Consider the following 14246-nt stretch of genomic DNA (forward strand, 5'->3'; position numbering starts at 1 on the left):
TGTCAAAGTCACTAACTAGCTTTTCTGAATGCAGTTCCTGGGTCAGCTCGTTTGCATAATTTGAATTAAAAAAAGCAGATGTCAGATGATTCCCTGAAGAGCCAAGAATAATCATTCTGTCCTGAGCTAGAGAGACCAACCAGCCTTCGCCGGGGCTGATGGGTTCGTACTGTAGGGACCTGAAGGCAGAATTTGTTTGTGTTGAACTTTGCGGTTCTTTAGGAGCTCAGATGAAGGTATAGTGACCCAAGCCAGTGCCCTGGTTCCTACCTGCTGTGGCTCAACCCACAGTGCAAGGCGGAGCCCGGCCACCGTACGGAACGTGAAACCAGACCTGGACATCATGTGAAATACAGCGGTGGTGGACTGACTAATACAGCTGCGCTTGCCTCGTTCGTCTCTTCAGCTCAATCAGCGTCTGGTAGCTGCAAGTTGCCAGCGCAAACCTCTGGTTGGTTGGAACCCAGTGAGTGGTGATAGGTCAAGAGAGGGCTTTCGGGGGCTTCCTGGAGGGTACCTGTCAGCTTGTAACCAGCTGCTTGGAAACGTCCACTAGCAGTCCTCTTGGCAACTGTACAGCTCATTGTTGAGTCTATATATAGTGGGCACTCACAAATTAAACATGATTTTCCATTAGGTCATGTATTCTCTGGCCTCCTCAATCTGTGGCAAAGTGCAGCTTTCAAACGGGGATTTCACAGCCTGCGTCGCAAGGTCAGGTTCTTCGGGTGTGGTCCGGGACCACCCAAGGTTCTTGAGGCTCCCTCTGGGAGTCCACCAGGCGAACACCGTCTTCACAGTGACGTTGCCTTTGTCACTGTGCGAACACCCGCTGCCACAGCGCAGGAGTGGTGGCGGCTCAGCCCGCTGGCGCCTTGGCGTGGGTCAGGGCCCTGGCTCCAAGCTGCCGGTGGTTACTGTGCCCGGCACCCTGGCTGATAAAAAAAAATCTGTCTTTTATTTAAAAATGACCTTGGTGAAACAGTAGAGATTATTACTTGTATTAAATCTCAACCAATCCTTTTTTTTTTTTGGTAGTGATTCAACTTTATCTTTCATTTTTCAGGCCAAAGAAAAATTATTATTTTTTGTTTTATTTTTCCATGACAGCTGGCATTCTGCATTCCTTTTCACCCTTGGGCGTAGCTTTGGTAGCACCTGTGGCCAGATGGGGGCGGCACCTGCAGCACTTGGCGTTTTCCAAAACCCTCCCCGACTGCGCTGCAAGCCGAACTAGCCCCTTTGCTCATGGGACACCATTCGTACCTCAAAGGAAGGTTGACAGACAGACCCTCGGGAATTTGGCAGAGATTCTCTCAAAAATGAATGCAGGTTCCCGGTCAGGGCACATGCCTGGGTTGCAGGCCAGTTCCCAGCAGGGGCCTCACAAGAGGCAACCACACATTGATATTACTCTCCTGTCCTCTCCTTCCCTTCCCTTCTAAAGATAAATAAATTTTAAAAAATGAATGAAGGGAGCCTGTCGTGACAAGGAAACCACTCACAACATTTGTCTCCCACAATCGACTTCTAGCTTTCGAGTGAGAACTGGAATTGTGGGGAATGTGTATTTGCCACTCTGAGTTTGGCAGCTTCCAAACAGTTCGACTGATCAGATGAGACGAGATGAGTAGTAATATAAACAAGTGTGATTTTCATAATATTTCATATGAAGTGTGCTGACACTTGGAAAATCTGCACGCTGTGTTTTGCTGTGTGTAATGCGCACTTTTTTGTCCACATTTTTTAGGGAAAAATAAGAATACACTGTATACGTGGGTATAGTGATTACATACCGTGGGGATAATAATAAATAATGGGCATGATAATCCCATGTATAATGTGCACCAACCGTGGGTGTGCATTATACATGGGACCGCATCGTGCACTGCAGAACACGGTATATTAGTGGAATGATATTTTCCAAATGACCAGTGCATGTGTTTTGCAATCCACGCAGGTAAAGGATCCATCCATTCAAAGTGCAAGGTAGCCTGACGCATTTTATTTTAACCAAGTATGAAAAATTCATCGCTAGGGTTTCAGATTGCACGGTGCAGCTGGCCTTGGAGCCACCAGTATTGGTCGAGTTTTGATGCAGCATCCAATGAGACTGCCTGCCGTGACCTAAGAAGGCGTCGGTCGGACTTCTCTGGCTTCTAACTGCATAGCTGTGTGAAGTGTTTCCCGTGTTCTACAGCCCAAGTGAGGGGTCACAACAAACCGGACACGGAAGCCCCCATGAGCACCCGGGCGTCTTCCAGTGGGCCAGATGTTAAAGGGGTTTGCAAAACCCCAATTGCTGCCATGCTTCTCACTGGTTTTGCACTTTGTGGTTTATAGTTTTGTTTTGGAAAGTAAGTTGTCATTTACATCAACGTGTAATGGATTTATTGTCTTTTTAAAGGAATTTAAAATGAAAACATCACTCTGTCTTTCATTTCTAATAGCATAAATATTGACAGCTGCAACCCACATAAACGAAAGCTTTTGGGGGTCCTTAGTGATTTTTAACCAGGGAAAAGGGCGGGGGCTTCTGAACTGCTGTCATGTGACATCAACCAGAAAGGGGGTGCACGCCCTCCCCCTGGGGGCTGGCGCCCTCCCAAAGTCTCAAAGGCTGTTTTTTTAAGATGTGGAATTTTTTTTTCCATTAAGTTTTCCACATTTTAGTCAAGAATGTAAGTGGGTTGATTAGTTTCTCATCTGTTTTGAATTTCCTTTCAGCTTCTGTCAAAAAAAATTGCTGCGGCAGCGATCCCCGCAGGTCAGCGGCGGAGGGAGGCACTGTGGGGCCCACGTTCCCAGCGCGCCCACGTTCCCGGTGCACGGAGCTGGCCCCCACGCAGGCAGGCACTTGCTTATCTGGTCGGGGGCAGGCCTGGTCCTGTAGCTGTCCTCTCTCACGCGGACCCTGTTACTGTAGCAAGTGCTTCACTACAGCTCCCAGAGTGTTCTTGGATACAGATAACTTCATTCAAAACACACTGTTGGGTTAGGCCAGCATTTTTAAAGTGAACTCGGTTCAAATGTAGATTTTTTTAAAAATATTCTATTTATTTATTTTTTGAGAGAGGAGAAGGGAAGGAGAAAGATTGGGAGGGAAATATCAATGTATGGTTGCCTCTTATGAGTCCCCTGCTGGGAACTGGCCTGCAACCCAGGCATGTGCCCTGACTGGGAATCGAACTGCAATACTCTGGTTCACAGGCCTGCGCTCAATCCACTGAGCTATGCCAGCCAGGACCAAATGTAGATTTTTAAAAAAGGTTTTGGTATCAAAAGCTGATGCTTTATATTGCATACATTAGGGCTAAAAAAGAATTGCAAACCTAATGGAATAGGGAAAAATATAAAGTTAGCCCTAACCCGCTTGGCTCTGTGGGTTGGAACATCATCTGCTAAGCAAAGGATCGCGGGCTCGATTCCCAGTCAGGACACACACCTGGGTTGCGGGCCACGTTCCCCAGTTGGGGGTGGGGGTGTGAGAGGCAACCAATAGATGTTTCTCTCCCTCTCTTTCTCCCTCCCTTCCCCTCTCTCTAAAAATAAATAAATACAATCTTTAAAATAAGACAGAGTTCGATTGTGAACGGGCAAGAGTGTTGAAAATAGCCAAGGCTTTAGAGAAGGTGGGAAATTATACAGAGAGGGGAAGGGAGGGAGGAAGAGAGGGAAAGAAACATCTATTGGTTTCTCTCAAATGGGGGTGTGTGGAAAAGAGCTTTTAAATAAACATGATCGCTATGACACTGAATCAACAAAGGTTTGCTGATTAGCAGAACGCTTTAAAGAAACCCTGCTCTGAAGAGCTAGGGATGATTTGGAACCCTTACGGTCGTCCCCCAGTATCCGCGGGGAATACAACCCAGGACCCCAGTGGAAGTCAGGGCCCCGGGCACTACCGAACCCCATCTATGCTAACCTTTTCCCTACACGTACGTGCCTGTGATCAAGTTTCATTTGTCAACTAGGCACAGTAAGAGAGTCACGGTCACTAGCAATAAAATCAGGACCAAGTTGTGTGGAAGTTGTATAAACCCGGTGCCTCTCTCTCCCTCTCCAAATCTCTTACTGTCCCGGACTCACCCTTTTTTGGGATGATGCGAGGTGACACATGCCTGCCTGACGAGATGGAGGGAGGTGGAATTTTCCATTCTAATATTTTCAGACGACGGTTGCCCGAGAATAACCACAAGGGGGGAAAGGAAACTGCATGCGAGGGGGGAGGACTACACTTGAATTGTTTGTGTACTTGTCCTCTTGAGTAGGGCAGAGGCCCCCAGCCTTGTGTTCACACTGCCCGTCTGCCCGGCAGCCCCTGTCTTCAGAGAGAACATAAATAAGTAATCTCCCTGGGCAGTGACTCTCGAAATGGAACCTTGGAGTTTGTGAAATTATTGAACCTATAGACACCTTAAATATTTGTCCCTTACTTATATGAGACTGTGAAAAATGATCAGACATAAAGACATTTTACAGTGATTATTTTTAATGAGAAAAACATGCTGGTAAAATAAAACCTTAATTTCTCAGCTCGATTTCTCTCCAGCTGTTCCGTGGGTGGGGGGCGGGAGCAGGTGGAGGAAGTTCTTCGTCTTCAGAATTGTGCGTCTCACGTCTGAGAAGTGCCGTTTGACCCTGCTGCCTGCCCACTCCCCCCCAAGCTGGGCTTGCAGGGAAAGTGCACTGATTTTCCAGTTTGCGCTGCTTTGCATGGGAAACAGGACCAATGCACCGTCGGAGCTGCTAGGGCAGAACTCGAGCTGCAGGGTGAGGCTGGGCCTGCCCTGGCAGGTCGCGTGGGCCTGCGATTGGCTGAAAGGGCATTTTGCAATTTTGTCTGTGCTCTGGCACGTGCCTATCTTACTGCTCCTCGGGACTGAGGCATGCCATGAGGTAGGGGTTGTTTCTGGGTCTGGAAGGCAAATGACTGACACCTCGCTGGGTGACCTTTCCCTGGGAAGTCCCAGAGCTGGGGTCAGAACCCCCCCCTTGTTACTGTTACTCCTCAGAGGCAGCAGACTCCCCATCTTTGCCTCGTTGCGATTCCCTCCTCCCCGTGGCGTGTTGCACCAGCCCTCTCTTCGCTTTGACAGCCCCTGTGGGGTTCCCCCTCCAGGCCGGGCCCCCTGCACTGATGGAGCCAGAGCCCAGCCTCCCCAGCCCTTGGCTTTCTCATCCTGGGCTGCTGCTCCCGCCCACCAGCTCACTGGCTTCCCTCCCTGAGCTCTGAACCCACAGACCTGTGTCTCCAATGTTCTCCGTGGCACTTCTTTCCCAGCCACTGCCCCTCCATCTGTTCCATCACAGGAAGCAGAAGCAGGAAGTGGCCCCGAACCCTCCCCCTCCTTCATCCCAGCCTCCTCACCCAGTCAGTCCCTGGGACTCTGTTCTGTTAAGTGTCAGTAAAATCCTTCCCTCTGCTCCCGCTGAACTGGAGCAGTCCCTGCCTTCAGTCTTCTGGTCATTCTGAACACGTCTGTGGCTGTGCCACCCGCCACCGGAGCCCTTCAGAGGCTCTCTGGTGCCCGCTGGGGAGCCTGGGCTTGGCATTTGAGGCCTTGGGCGATCAGGCTGGGGCTGGTTTCGTCACCCACCTCCACTCACTGCCTTGCACCCCCACCCACCCCGTGCTCCAGCAGGACAAGGCCGCCTGCTCCGTGGGCATCTCCCTGCCTTTGTGTTAGCTGTTGCTGAATCCCCCCAGCCCCTTCCATTCCTCCAGACCAGGAACCTCAACACACGATGCAAACTGAGCTGTAGCTCTGTTCACTCTGTTTCCCCAGCTCCTGGTGCTATTTCCTGTCCATGGGCTTGACCTGTTTGAATAAAGTCCATGTGAGCTATTTGCTTTATCTGTTTGAAGAAAGCAGTATTTTGTAACTCTTTCCACCCCATAGCCTGGCCCCAATTTCAACGGTCCGTTTTGAGTGATCACTCAGAGGCAGCAGTTAAGATGCTAACAGTGTGACTGAGTTGGTGTGTGTGCGTGGGGGGCGGGCGGTGGTGTCTTACCTCTCAGCTCAGTATCCGATACAGAGATTTTCCTTCGTGCCAGGGTGTTAATCATATCCAAAGACATGTTTCTAACAGGGACAGAGAACATGAGCGGATGGGTCAGAGTTCAGAACCCAAGGCAGTTTTCCAACCAAATTTGGTAATGACTTACAGCCGCTCCTCACAAAAGCACCCGAGTATAATCATGGAAAAGATTAGAACTGCTCTCTATGTAGCAATGTGTTGTTGAGAGAACTGCCTATTGAAGTTCTCTCAATCACAGAAAGAAAATAAGCTCTCTCTCTCTCTCTCCCCCCTCCTTTTTAACAGGATCAATTCGACAACTTAGAAAAACACACACAGTGGGGAATTGATATTCTTGAGAAGTACATCAAGTTTGTAAAGGAAAGGACGGAGATCGAACTCAGCTATGCCAAGCAACTCAGGTAAGTTGCCGTCGGGCGAGGGTATTTGTCCGTGACCTGCACAGTGGGTGTGAGGAAAACTGATGCTCTTACTTTACGGGAGAGCTGTAATCCTTCAGACGGCTCTTTTTCAGTATGTGTAAGATAATATTTCAATAGTAATGATTGTGTTTAGTATGAAAAAGTAATTTTCACAAAACAGTAAACATAAAAACAAACTTCCTGCTTTTAAGCTCCTCTTTCAAAGGAATGCTTTCTCAGTTTTGGAGCAGCTGATTTTTTTCAGAAACCTTTTTATTCAACTATAACTTACATAGAGAGAAGTGTGCCAATCCTGAGTGTATGGCTCCAGAATTTTCAGAGCAAACACACTTATGTCACCGGCATCCAGGTGAGGGACCCGGAAACCGCTGGTGTCGGAGGCCCCGACCCTTCCTGTTCACCACCGTCCCAAGGTGGCCGACCACTGTGCAGGCTTCTCACAGCCTGGCTTTCACCTTGGTTTTGAACCTTCTGTGAACGTGCCCCTTTATTAGGCAGCAGTTGTCTTTGGCGTCACTCTGCTCCATGACGTCTGCGAGAGTCTTTCATGTTGTTGCCCGTGCTGGGAGCTGGTTTCTTCCATAGGTTTTGGAATTTTGCTCTGTGGGCACGCCCCGGCCCATTCGTTCTCCCATCTGTAGGCGATTGCTTGTCTCTGATTTGGGGCTACAGTGTACACACCCAGGGCAGAACTCGGGGTCAGAGGCGTTGTGTGTGTTCAGTGAGAGTCCACGGGGTCAAACATTCTCCCAAAATGCTTCTGCGGATGCCTGCTCCCTCCGGCCGTGTGTGAGAGGTCCCACGGGGCAGCGTTTGGAAAGCACTTTGGACCCCTTACCTCTTTAACATTGAAGTTACTGGAAAAATCCATGCTTTTTATGTAAAATGTGGAAAGGTTTTGGTAGAACTAAGCTTGAGCTTGAAGCGGCAGGCAAGGTCTCCAGTGCCTGCCGGCCGGGCCGAGTTGGTCGTGAGACGTGTTAACCATGTGGGTGGCTTGGTTCAGAAGCGTTTCCGTTCCATCTGAAGAGCATCCGCGGACGGGGGGTGTCGCCTGTCGTTGAAGAATGCGGCTTCTTCCAGGGCTGGCGGCGGCTCGTAAGCAGGCACCTATGTGTTCCGTGGGGGGGGGGCATTTCCGTGGGTGACAAGTTTGGTTTCCACTGAGTGAGTGGAACCAACCACATTGAACCTGCCGCTCAGTGAGATCCTTTGTGTTGCTCGTGGAACCCCGGTCGGCGTCTGGTCCTCTGTGTGCACACTGGCCTCGTCAGTGTTTTGAGACTCACAACCAAAACTAGGGCTCGAGAATGAGACGCCTCATGATGATGATTTAAACGTTGCACCATTTATCGTAACACATTGTCTTCCACGTGGAAAGGGGTTCCGTACGGTTTCATCCAAAATGAGGTCTCGCCTCATGGAATCACCTCTGTTCGTCGCCTTTCTTCTTCTTCTATCACACAGGCTCCTCTCGGCTGGTGCCTTCGTCCACTTTTGCTCTGGAGGGTTGTTATTAGATGTCTGTAAGTTGGTTCTCACAGTTTCTGCACCGGTCTGGAGCGCTCTCTCACCCCCCACCCACGCCCCATGCACCAGCTCCCTACCCTTTCTCGTCTCCCTGGGTGAGGGAACCAAGGACTCAGGCAGCAACGTGGTGGGTTATGGAGAAGACTCCGAATTCCAAGACAGCCTTGGGGTACAATGGCCTAGCACCCCATCAACCACTTCACCCCGCTGCGGATCACGTCTCCTAACTTGAAAGAGCGTGTCAGTATGACCGCCGTGATGTTTGTCTCCGGGGAAGTCCTTTTCCTGAGATTTAAACATGGACGTTTGTTTCATTACGTTCCCCAGAAATATCTGAATTTGTGCTTGCTGGGAGAAGTTGATAGGAACAGATGGGTAATTAAATAAATGCTTTCCAAGTGATTACTGATCGGGTCTTCTCACCCTTGACACTGAGGTCTCAGCTGGACCCTTCCTGCCGCAGTGTCATGCTGTGGACCCTTGGTGGGCTTGCTCTCCCACTTTCCTGAGTGGCTCGTGCACAGTGTCTTTTACATCTGTCCCCAGCACGCCCTGTTCCACCCCTGGCGACTGCTTCCTCCCCCTCACTGCGAAAACGGAAGAAGTCGGGAGAAGCCGCCCTCAGACTCACACTCCAGCTGCCACCCGCCAGCACATCCCCAGGTCTCTGTGCCCTGCACCCCACCCCCCACGCTCCTGTGCAAGCCGGGGCCCTGCTCTCGTGCACTGGGGCTCACCTGACTCCAGAACTCTGCCCCCCCCACCCCAGGTTCTCCTCTCTCTCCTCCCACATCTGTCTTTGCTCTCTCCTGGACTGCTCTCATCGGAATGCCAATGCACCACGTGTTTCCCATCTTAGAGAAGCGTGACTCTAGAGCTCAGATCCCTGCCGCCACCACCGTCTCTCAGCTTCCTTCCCTTTGCAGCAATGCTTCTCACAAGCGGCCTTGCTGCCTCCTGTTGCTGTCCTCTCGCTACCTTCGCCTCAGCTCACCAGCTCTGCTCCTGCAGGCGCCAGTGACCCCGCCCATGTTGACCATCTCAGCTGCCTGTCCTCGGTCCTCATCACCTTGACCTCAGCCACTTTGGTGTTGGGGGCGCTCCCCCCGCTGCACCCGGGGTATGATCTCTAAGGCCACAACTGGCAGATGGATATGTGTCTTCACGCTGACTTCTCTTCCGAACTCCAGACAGGTGCCCAGGTCTCCATTTGGATGTCTACCAGGCCCCCGCAGTGTGATATCGGGAAGGGAGTCCCACCACTCAGAATGTGCGTCCCCGCAGCCCAGCGCTCCCCCACTTACTTGAGGGCAGCCGCACGCCTCCTCACTGGGCTCAGACACCCCACAGCCACCTTCAGCTCCCATCTTCCCTCACCCTGGGCCCCCGCCCCATCCAGGGCAGCAAGTCCTGGTGAAACGGATCCATTCCAGACGCACCCAGGATCCGACCGCTCATTGCCTCCCCTGCTACCTCGGCCTGGACTGTCAGTCCCTTAAGTAGGCTCCCTTGGTCCACCCTCTCTCCGTCCATGCCCTTTGGACAGCATCTCTTTCCTTCCCCCTCCTCTTCCTCCTCTCTGCTCGAGCCATGCTGGCCTCCTCGCTGTTTCCTGTACCCACGGGGCATGCTGTGGCCCAGGGGCTGTACTGGCCTTCCGTACATCTGATCGCCGCCTGATTATTCATCCCCCAGCTGCCCCTTCGCCCTGAAGTCCTTGTTCAGATGTCATCTGCTGTACTGTCCCGTTTTTCCATAGCCCTGGGGACTTTCTAACATTCTCTCTAACTTCCTGGTCTATGGTGTTTATTGCTCATTGCCTCCCACTCCTTCCCTGCTAGAATGGAAGCCCCTCCAGGGCAGGGCTCCGAGGGTGCCTGCTAATAATGTACCTGGTAGCATGGAACAGCCCTGGCCCACCTTGGGTGCTCAGGAAGTAGTTGTAGGAAGAGAGAAGGGACAGGGCAGGGGGCTAAGGTAAGACACTTCCAGGAGACTAATGTGTTTGCACAGGCCCGTGAGAGCCCAGGAGGGCATCAGTGTTCCAGGGGACACTGATGATGGAGACACAGAAAGTGCCTGGGCCTGAGGCACTCACTTCTCACGGTGGGAAAGAGATTGCATGCAAATACCTAAGGAAGTAAATGTCTTAAAGATAGCGTTTTTCACCCCAAGGAAGTAAAACCAGTGATGATGGGGGCGGGGGTTACCTGGCTAGACTGGCCAGGGAAAACCCCCTGCTTGAGAATGGAAGGTCAGGGAGGAGGCAGGTGTGCGAGGGCCTGGGAGCCGTTCTTCTCAGTGAGTGCAAAGGTCCTGAGGTGGTAACGTGGTCGAAGCGTGGAACCTGATGGGAGCATATTCTACAGGTAGCTGCTGGAAAGAGCAGTATGATGTTGAGAGGTCCTGTGATCTTTCGGGGGAGACATCTGTCATTAAATACTTTCTATTCTTTTCTGCATTGGTGGGAAAAAAATGGCCAACTTATTTTAGTCATAGAAGAAGATGATTGGGACTTTGGTTTCTAGGTCAGTGGCTGGCAACCTACACAGCCCATGGCCAAAGCCATGCACTGCCTGTTTTTTTGTTTTTTTGTTTTTTTGTTTGTCTTTTGAAGTCATACATGATCATCAAGCTGCGGCTAGAATGGTCACACCCATTACTGCGAACTCAAAACCCTGGAGAAACTTCTCCTGGGAGTTGACCTGAGGTTGGGGCAGGGCTGCACCCGCAACAGGGCAGGTTCAACTGCATGGGAGCCTTCCCCCAGACCATCACGGCCCAATTTTATGAAGTTTCATTGGCATGAACATCTATTCATCTGTGTTTTGTCTGTTTCCAAAACGGTGGCAGTTGCTTAGTTGTAACAGACCCCATGTGAGCGTGACCTATTTGCAAGTCTAAAACATTTATTGGTCAGTCCTTTTATAGAAAAAGTTTGCCAACACCTGCTAGAGTTATTATTTATTCAAGATGGCACAGGGCTCAGTTCCTAATATAATTTTAAAACAAATTCTGTGTCCTGTATAAGACCACCAACTGTTGATTGCCCTTAGCAACTGTTTCTTTAAAAAAAAACTAAATTATTTTCCATAACCAGATAATGAATGCACATGATTAAAAATCCAGAAATGACAGAGGTACCAAATGGTGCACAGTGAAGTATCCCCATCCCTAGGGACAGTAAATGTCATCCGTGTCTCAGGCGTGCTTCCAGAGAGATGTTGTGTCCACGGGCAGAGAGCTGTGTCTTTTTTCCTTGCTCCCCCAGCAGCTGAGCATGCACTTGTCCGCGCCCCCCCCCCCCCCCCCGAGTCCTGGAGTTCGTTCTGAGGTTCATTTTCACTTTTTACAGCTTTACAGTGTTGCACTGGGCCGGAGGATGTGTGGACTGTTCCCAATTGTTTGTAACTCTGAACAAAGTTGCAACGTATAACCTTGAATGGTACACGTGGGCAAGCAAATCTAGAGGAGAAGTTCCTACAAGTAGCACAGCAGTTGCTGGAATTTGCCAAGTCACCTTCCTCAGAGGCTTGACCCTTACCACTCAGAGCCTTCGGTGGGGTGGCGCTGCTGACCACGCCTGGACCCTCCGTGCCCCTCGCCCCCAGGCTTCTCTCTCTGTGCCAACTCCATAAGTAAAAATCGGGAAGGCTGAGAGCTAATTTGTGTTTCTCTTAGTACGGACGAGGCTGAGCATGTTTGCGTACAGTTAAGTCATTTGTACTTTGTTCTTGATAAACCACTGATGTCCTTGTCAATTTTTTTTTAACATTGAGGCTCATTGTAAATGAAAGGTAACTATGTAGAAACCATTTTATAAAATGTGTCACATGTTGTACATACAAGGTTTTACATTTAAATTAACTTTAATAGTAGAAAGGACATTATAGTGAAACAAGGGTTTGCTGAACATTTTTCTTTGTTTTCCTCTTCCTAGTACTTTGGTTTTTAAAAAAATTTTTAATTGTATTTTTTCCATTACCATTTAGTCCCTTGTACCCCACCTCATTTCCCCCAACAATCAACCCAATTTAAAAAATGGGTTAAAGGACCTGAACAGACACTTTTCCGAAGAGGACATACAGATGGGCAATAGACATATGAAAAGATGCTCACTGACATTATTCATCAGAGAAATGCAAATTAAAGCCACTGTGAGATACCATCTCACCCTTGTCAGAATGACTACCATGAATAAATCAACAAACAACAAGGGCTGGTGAGGATGTGGAAAAGGGGACCCCTTCTGCACTGTCGGTGGGAATGCAGACTGGTACAGCCACTGTGGAAAGCAGTATGGAGATCCCTCAAAAAATTAAAAGTGGATCTGCCTTTCGGCCCAGTGATCCCACTTCTAGAAATACATCTGAAGGAACCTCAAACCCTGATTTGAAAGAACGGAAGCACCCCATGTTCATCGCAGCGTTATTTACAATCGCCAAGATGTGGACGCAGCCAAGTGTCCATCAGTAGATGAGGGAGTGAAACAACTCTGGGGCATTTACACAATAAAATACTACTTGACGATAAAAAAGAAAATTTTACCCTTTGTGACAGCCAGGATGGACCTGGAGAGCACTATGCTGAGTGACATAAGCCAGTCAGAGGAAGACAAGTACCATATGATCTCACTCACATGTGGACTCTAATGAGCAAACTGAACGAACAAGCAAAACAGGGACAGACCCACAGAGAACAGGAAGACAGCTGGGGGGCGCACAGGGGGTGGAGGGACTGAGCAGAAAGGAGAAGGGCCTCGTGGACGTGGATTCGCCAAATTTTAACTATTCCACAGACTCATACAAGACTTAGCAAACAGATCATGGAAAGCTCGCAGGGTGTCCTGACTGTTCCGCCGGGTTTTTCTAAAGCTCCATGTTGTAATTCTGAACAGGCTGCTGCACTGACTCACAGCTAGGAAAGAGAAGAAATGTATTTACATTTTCATTTCCCCTTCTAATCGAATTATGTAATACGGTCTGTAACACGATCCCCACATTTGTCGTAATTCTACATTTAAATATAGGTTTGGGCTCACCAGCATCCCTTCTACCACAGCTTCTCTGCTTGTTGGTATGAAGAAAACAGGGCTGTTTCCCCCCAGTAAGAGCCCATAACCCTGGAGTCCTCGTTTCAGAATGCCACTGCCACCCTCTACAGCCGTGGAACTCGGTGACTCCGTGGTCCCTTCTCTCCAAACTTTGTTGCCGTGCTGTGTTTTGGGGGCAAAGTCTGGGACCAGCCAGATTGGTTTTCTTTGTTAGGTGTCCTGCTTTTTTGAGGAGACTTGTGAAGAATTTGTCATTGTTGTTGTTCCACTCAGCATTTTGGCAACTTACGGGGCTGTGCCTCCTCACGGGCCATTCTGTCCGTTTTTCATGGAGCCCTTCCCTACACAGACTCGGTTCTTCTTTGTTTCTTCATCTGTATATCTAAACATTCTTTTCCATTGTACCTATTCCACTTCTCGAGTTACATACCTCAGAGATGGAATTTTCCTTATGTTATGACTCTTTTTGTCCTGGTGATTTGGTTGCTTTTCACGTGACGCCATCTCGGACTTTCCCCTGAGCGGTTGGACAGCCGGCCTAGAGTATCTGTTGGCCCCTCGGTGGTACGTGTCCTTTCCAGTCCCTTCTCTTAGCTCTGCAGTGTCCCTCTTCCCACTCGGTCTTGCCCTGTAACCCCAGGATCCTTTCCCCGCTGTCTGCGTTTTTATGAAGTCTGTCTGGGCCGTCAAATGTTCTGGAGGAGTTTGGTTCAGCTTCTTTTCCTGGGATGTTTTCTCCCGGAGTGGATTTTTCTCTCCTGTCCCCTCCCTCCCTTCTACATTATGAATCACATCTTCTCAGCTGGCTTATAGTTAACATGGCAGTTGAGGGACATGGTTAAGAGCCGACTGTAGAGTCCCAGCGCCTGGGATGCAGTTTCAGTCCTTTCATCGATTTTTGCACAAACTACCCTCCGTGTTTTATCTTTTTCATCTGTAAAATGCAAATAATATGATACAGGCTGTTTGGGGTTTACTCCGTGAGGTCAAAGGTGTATCGTCGTCCTTTGCAATCCCCCCAGGCAGTCAGCTCCTGCTCCTGCCCGAGTTGGTGTTCAGGAGCCCGGGTGGGCAGTCTGCCTGTCTTCCTCCCGGAGCTTTTTGTCACCGTCCCCCCAGGGCTGCCTGACCCCTCAGTTCGCCTCTGTCTGCATCAGTGTTCCTTTGGGGGTCATGGACTGACTCCCTGTGGCAGG

At 49.8% G+C, this 14246-nt stretch overlaps 1 protein-coding gene and 1 non-coding gene across 12 annotated transcripts in view; one reads left to right on the forward strand and one right to left on the reverse strand.

Annotated features, from left to right (window-relative positions):
• FNBP1 (formin binding protein 1) overlaps positions 1 to 14246 on the forward strand; it is a 113955-nt gene that overhangs the window by 34164 nt on the left and 65545 nt on the right. For all 11 annotated transcript variants that reach the window (XM_053667650.1, XM_053667646.1, XM_053667648.1 and 8 more), the window contains exon 2: positions 6331 to 6446. In XM_053667650.1, the coding sequence (XP_053523625.1) occupies positions 6331 to 6446 (116 nt within the window). The remainder of the gene's footprint in view (positions 1 to 6330; positions 6447 to 14246) is intronic.
• On the reverse strand, positions 10603 to 10772 carry LOC119035241 (small Cajal body-specific RNA 16). The gene has a single exon (XR_005079755.2). It is a non-coding gene; the product is annotated as a small Cajal body-specific RNA 16 (non-coding RNA).

Source organism: Artibeus jamaicensis, unplaced genomic scaffold (assembly GCF_021234435.1).
Source record: "Artibeus jamaicensis isolate MK-2021 breed Jamaican fruit bat unplaced genomic scaffold, CSHL_Jam_final contig_471, whole genome shotgun sequence".
NCBI lineage: Eukaryota > Metazoa > Chordata > Mammalia > Chiroptera > Phyllostomidae > Artibeus > Artibeus jamaicensis.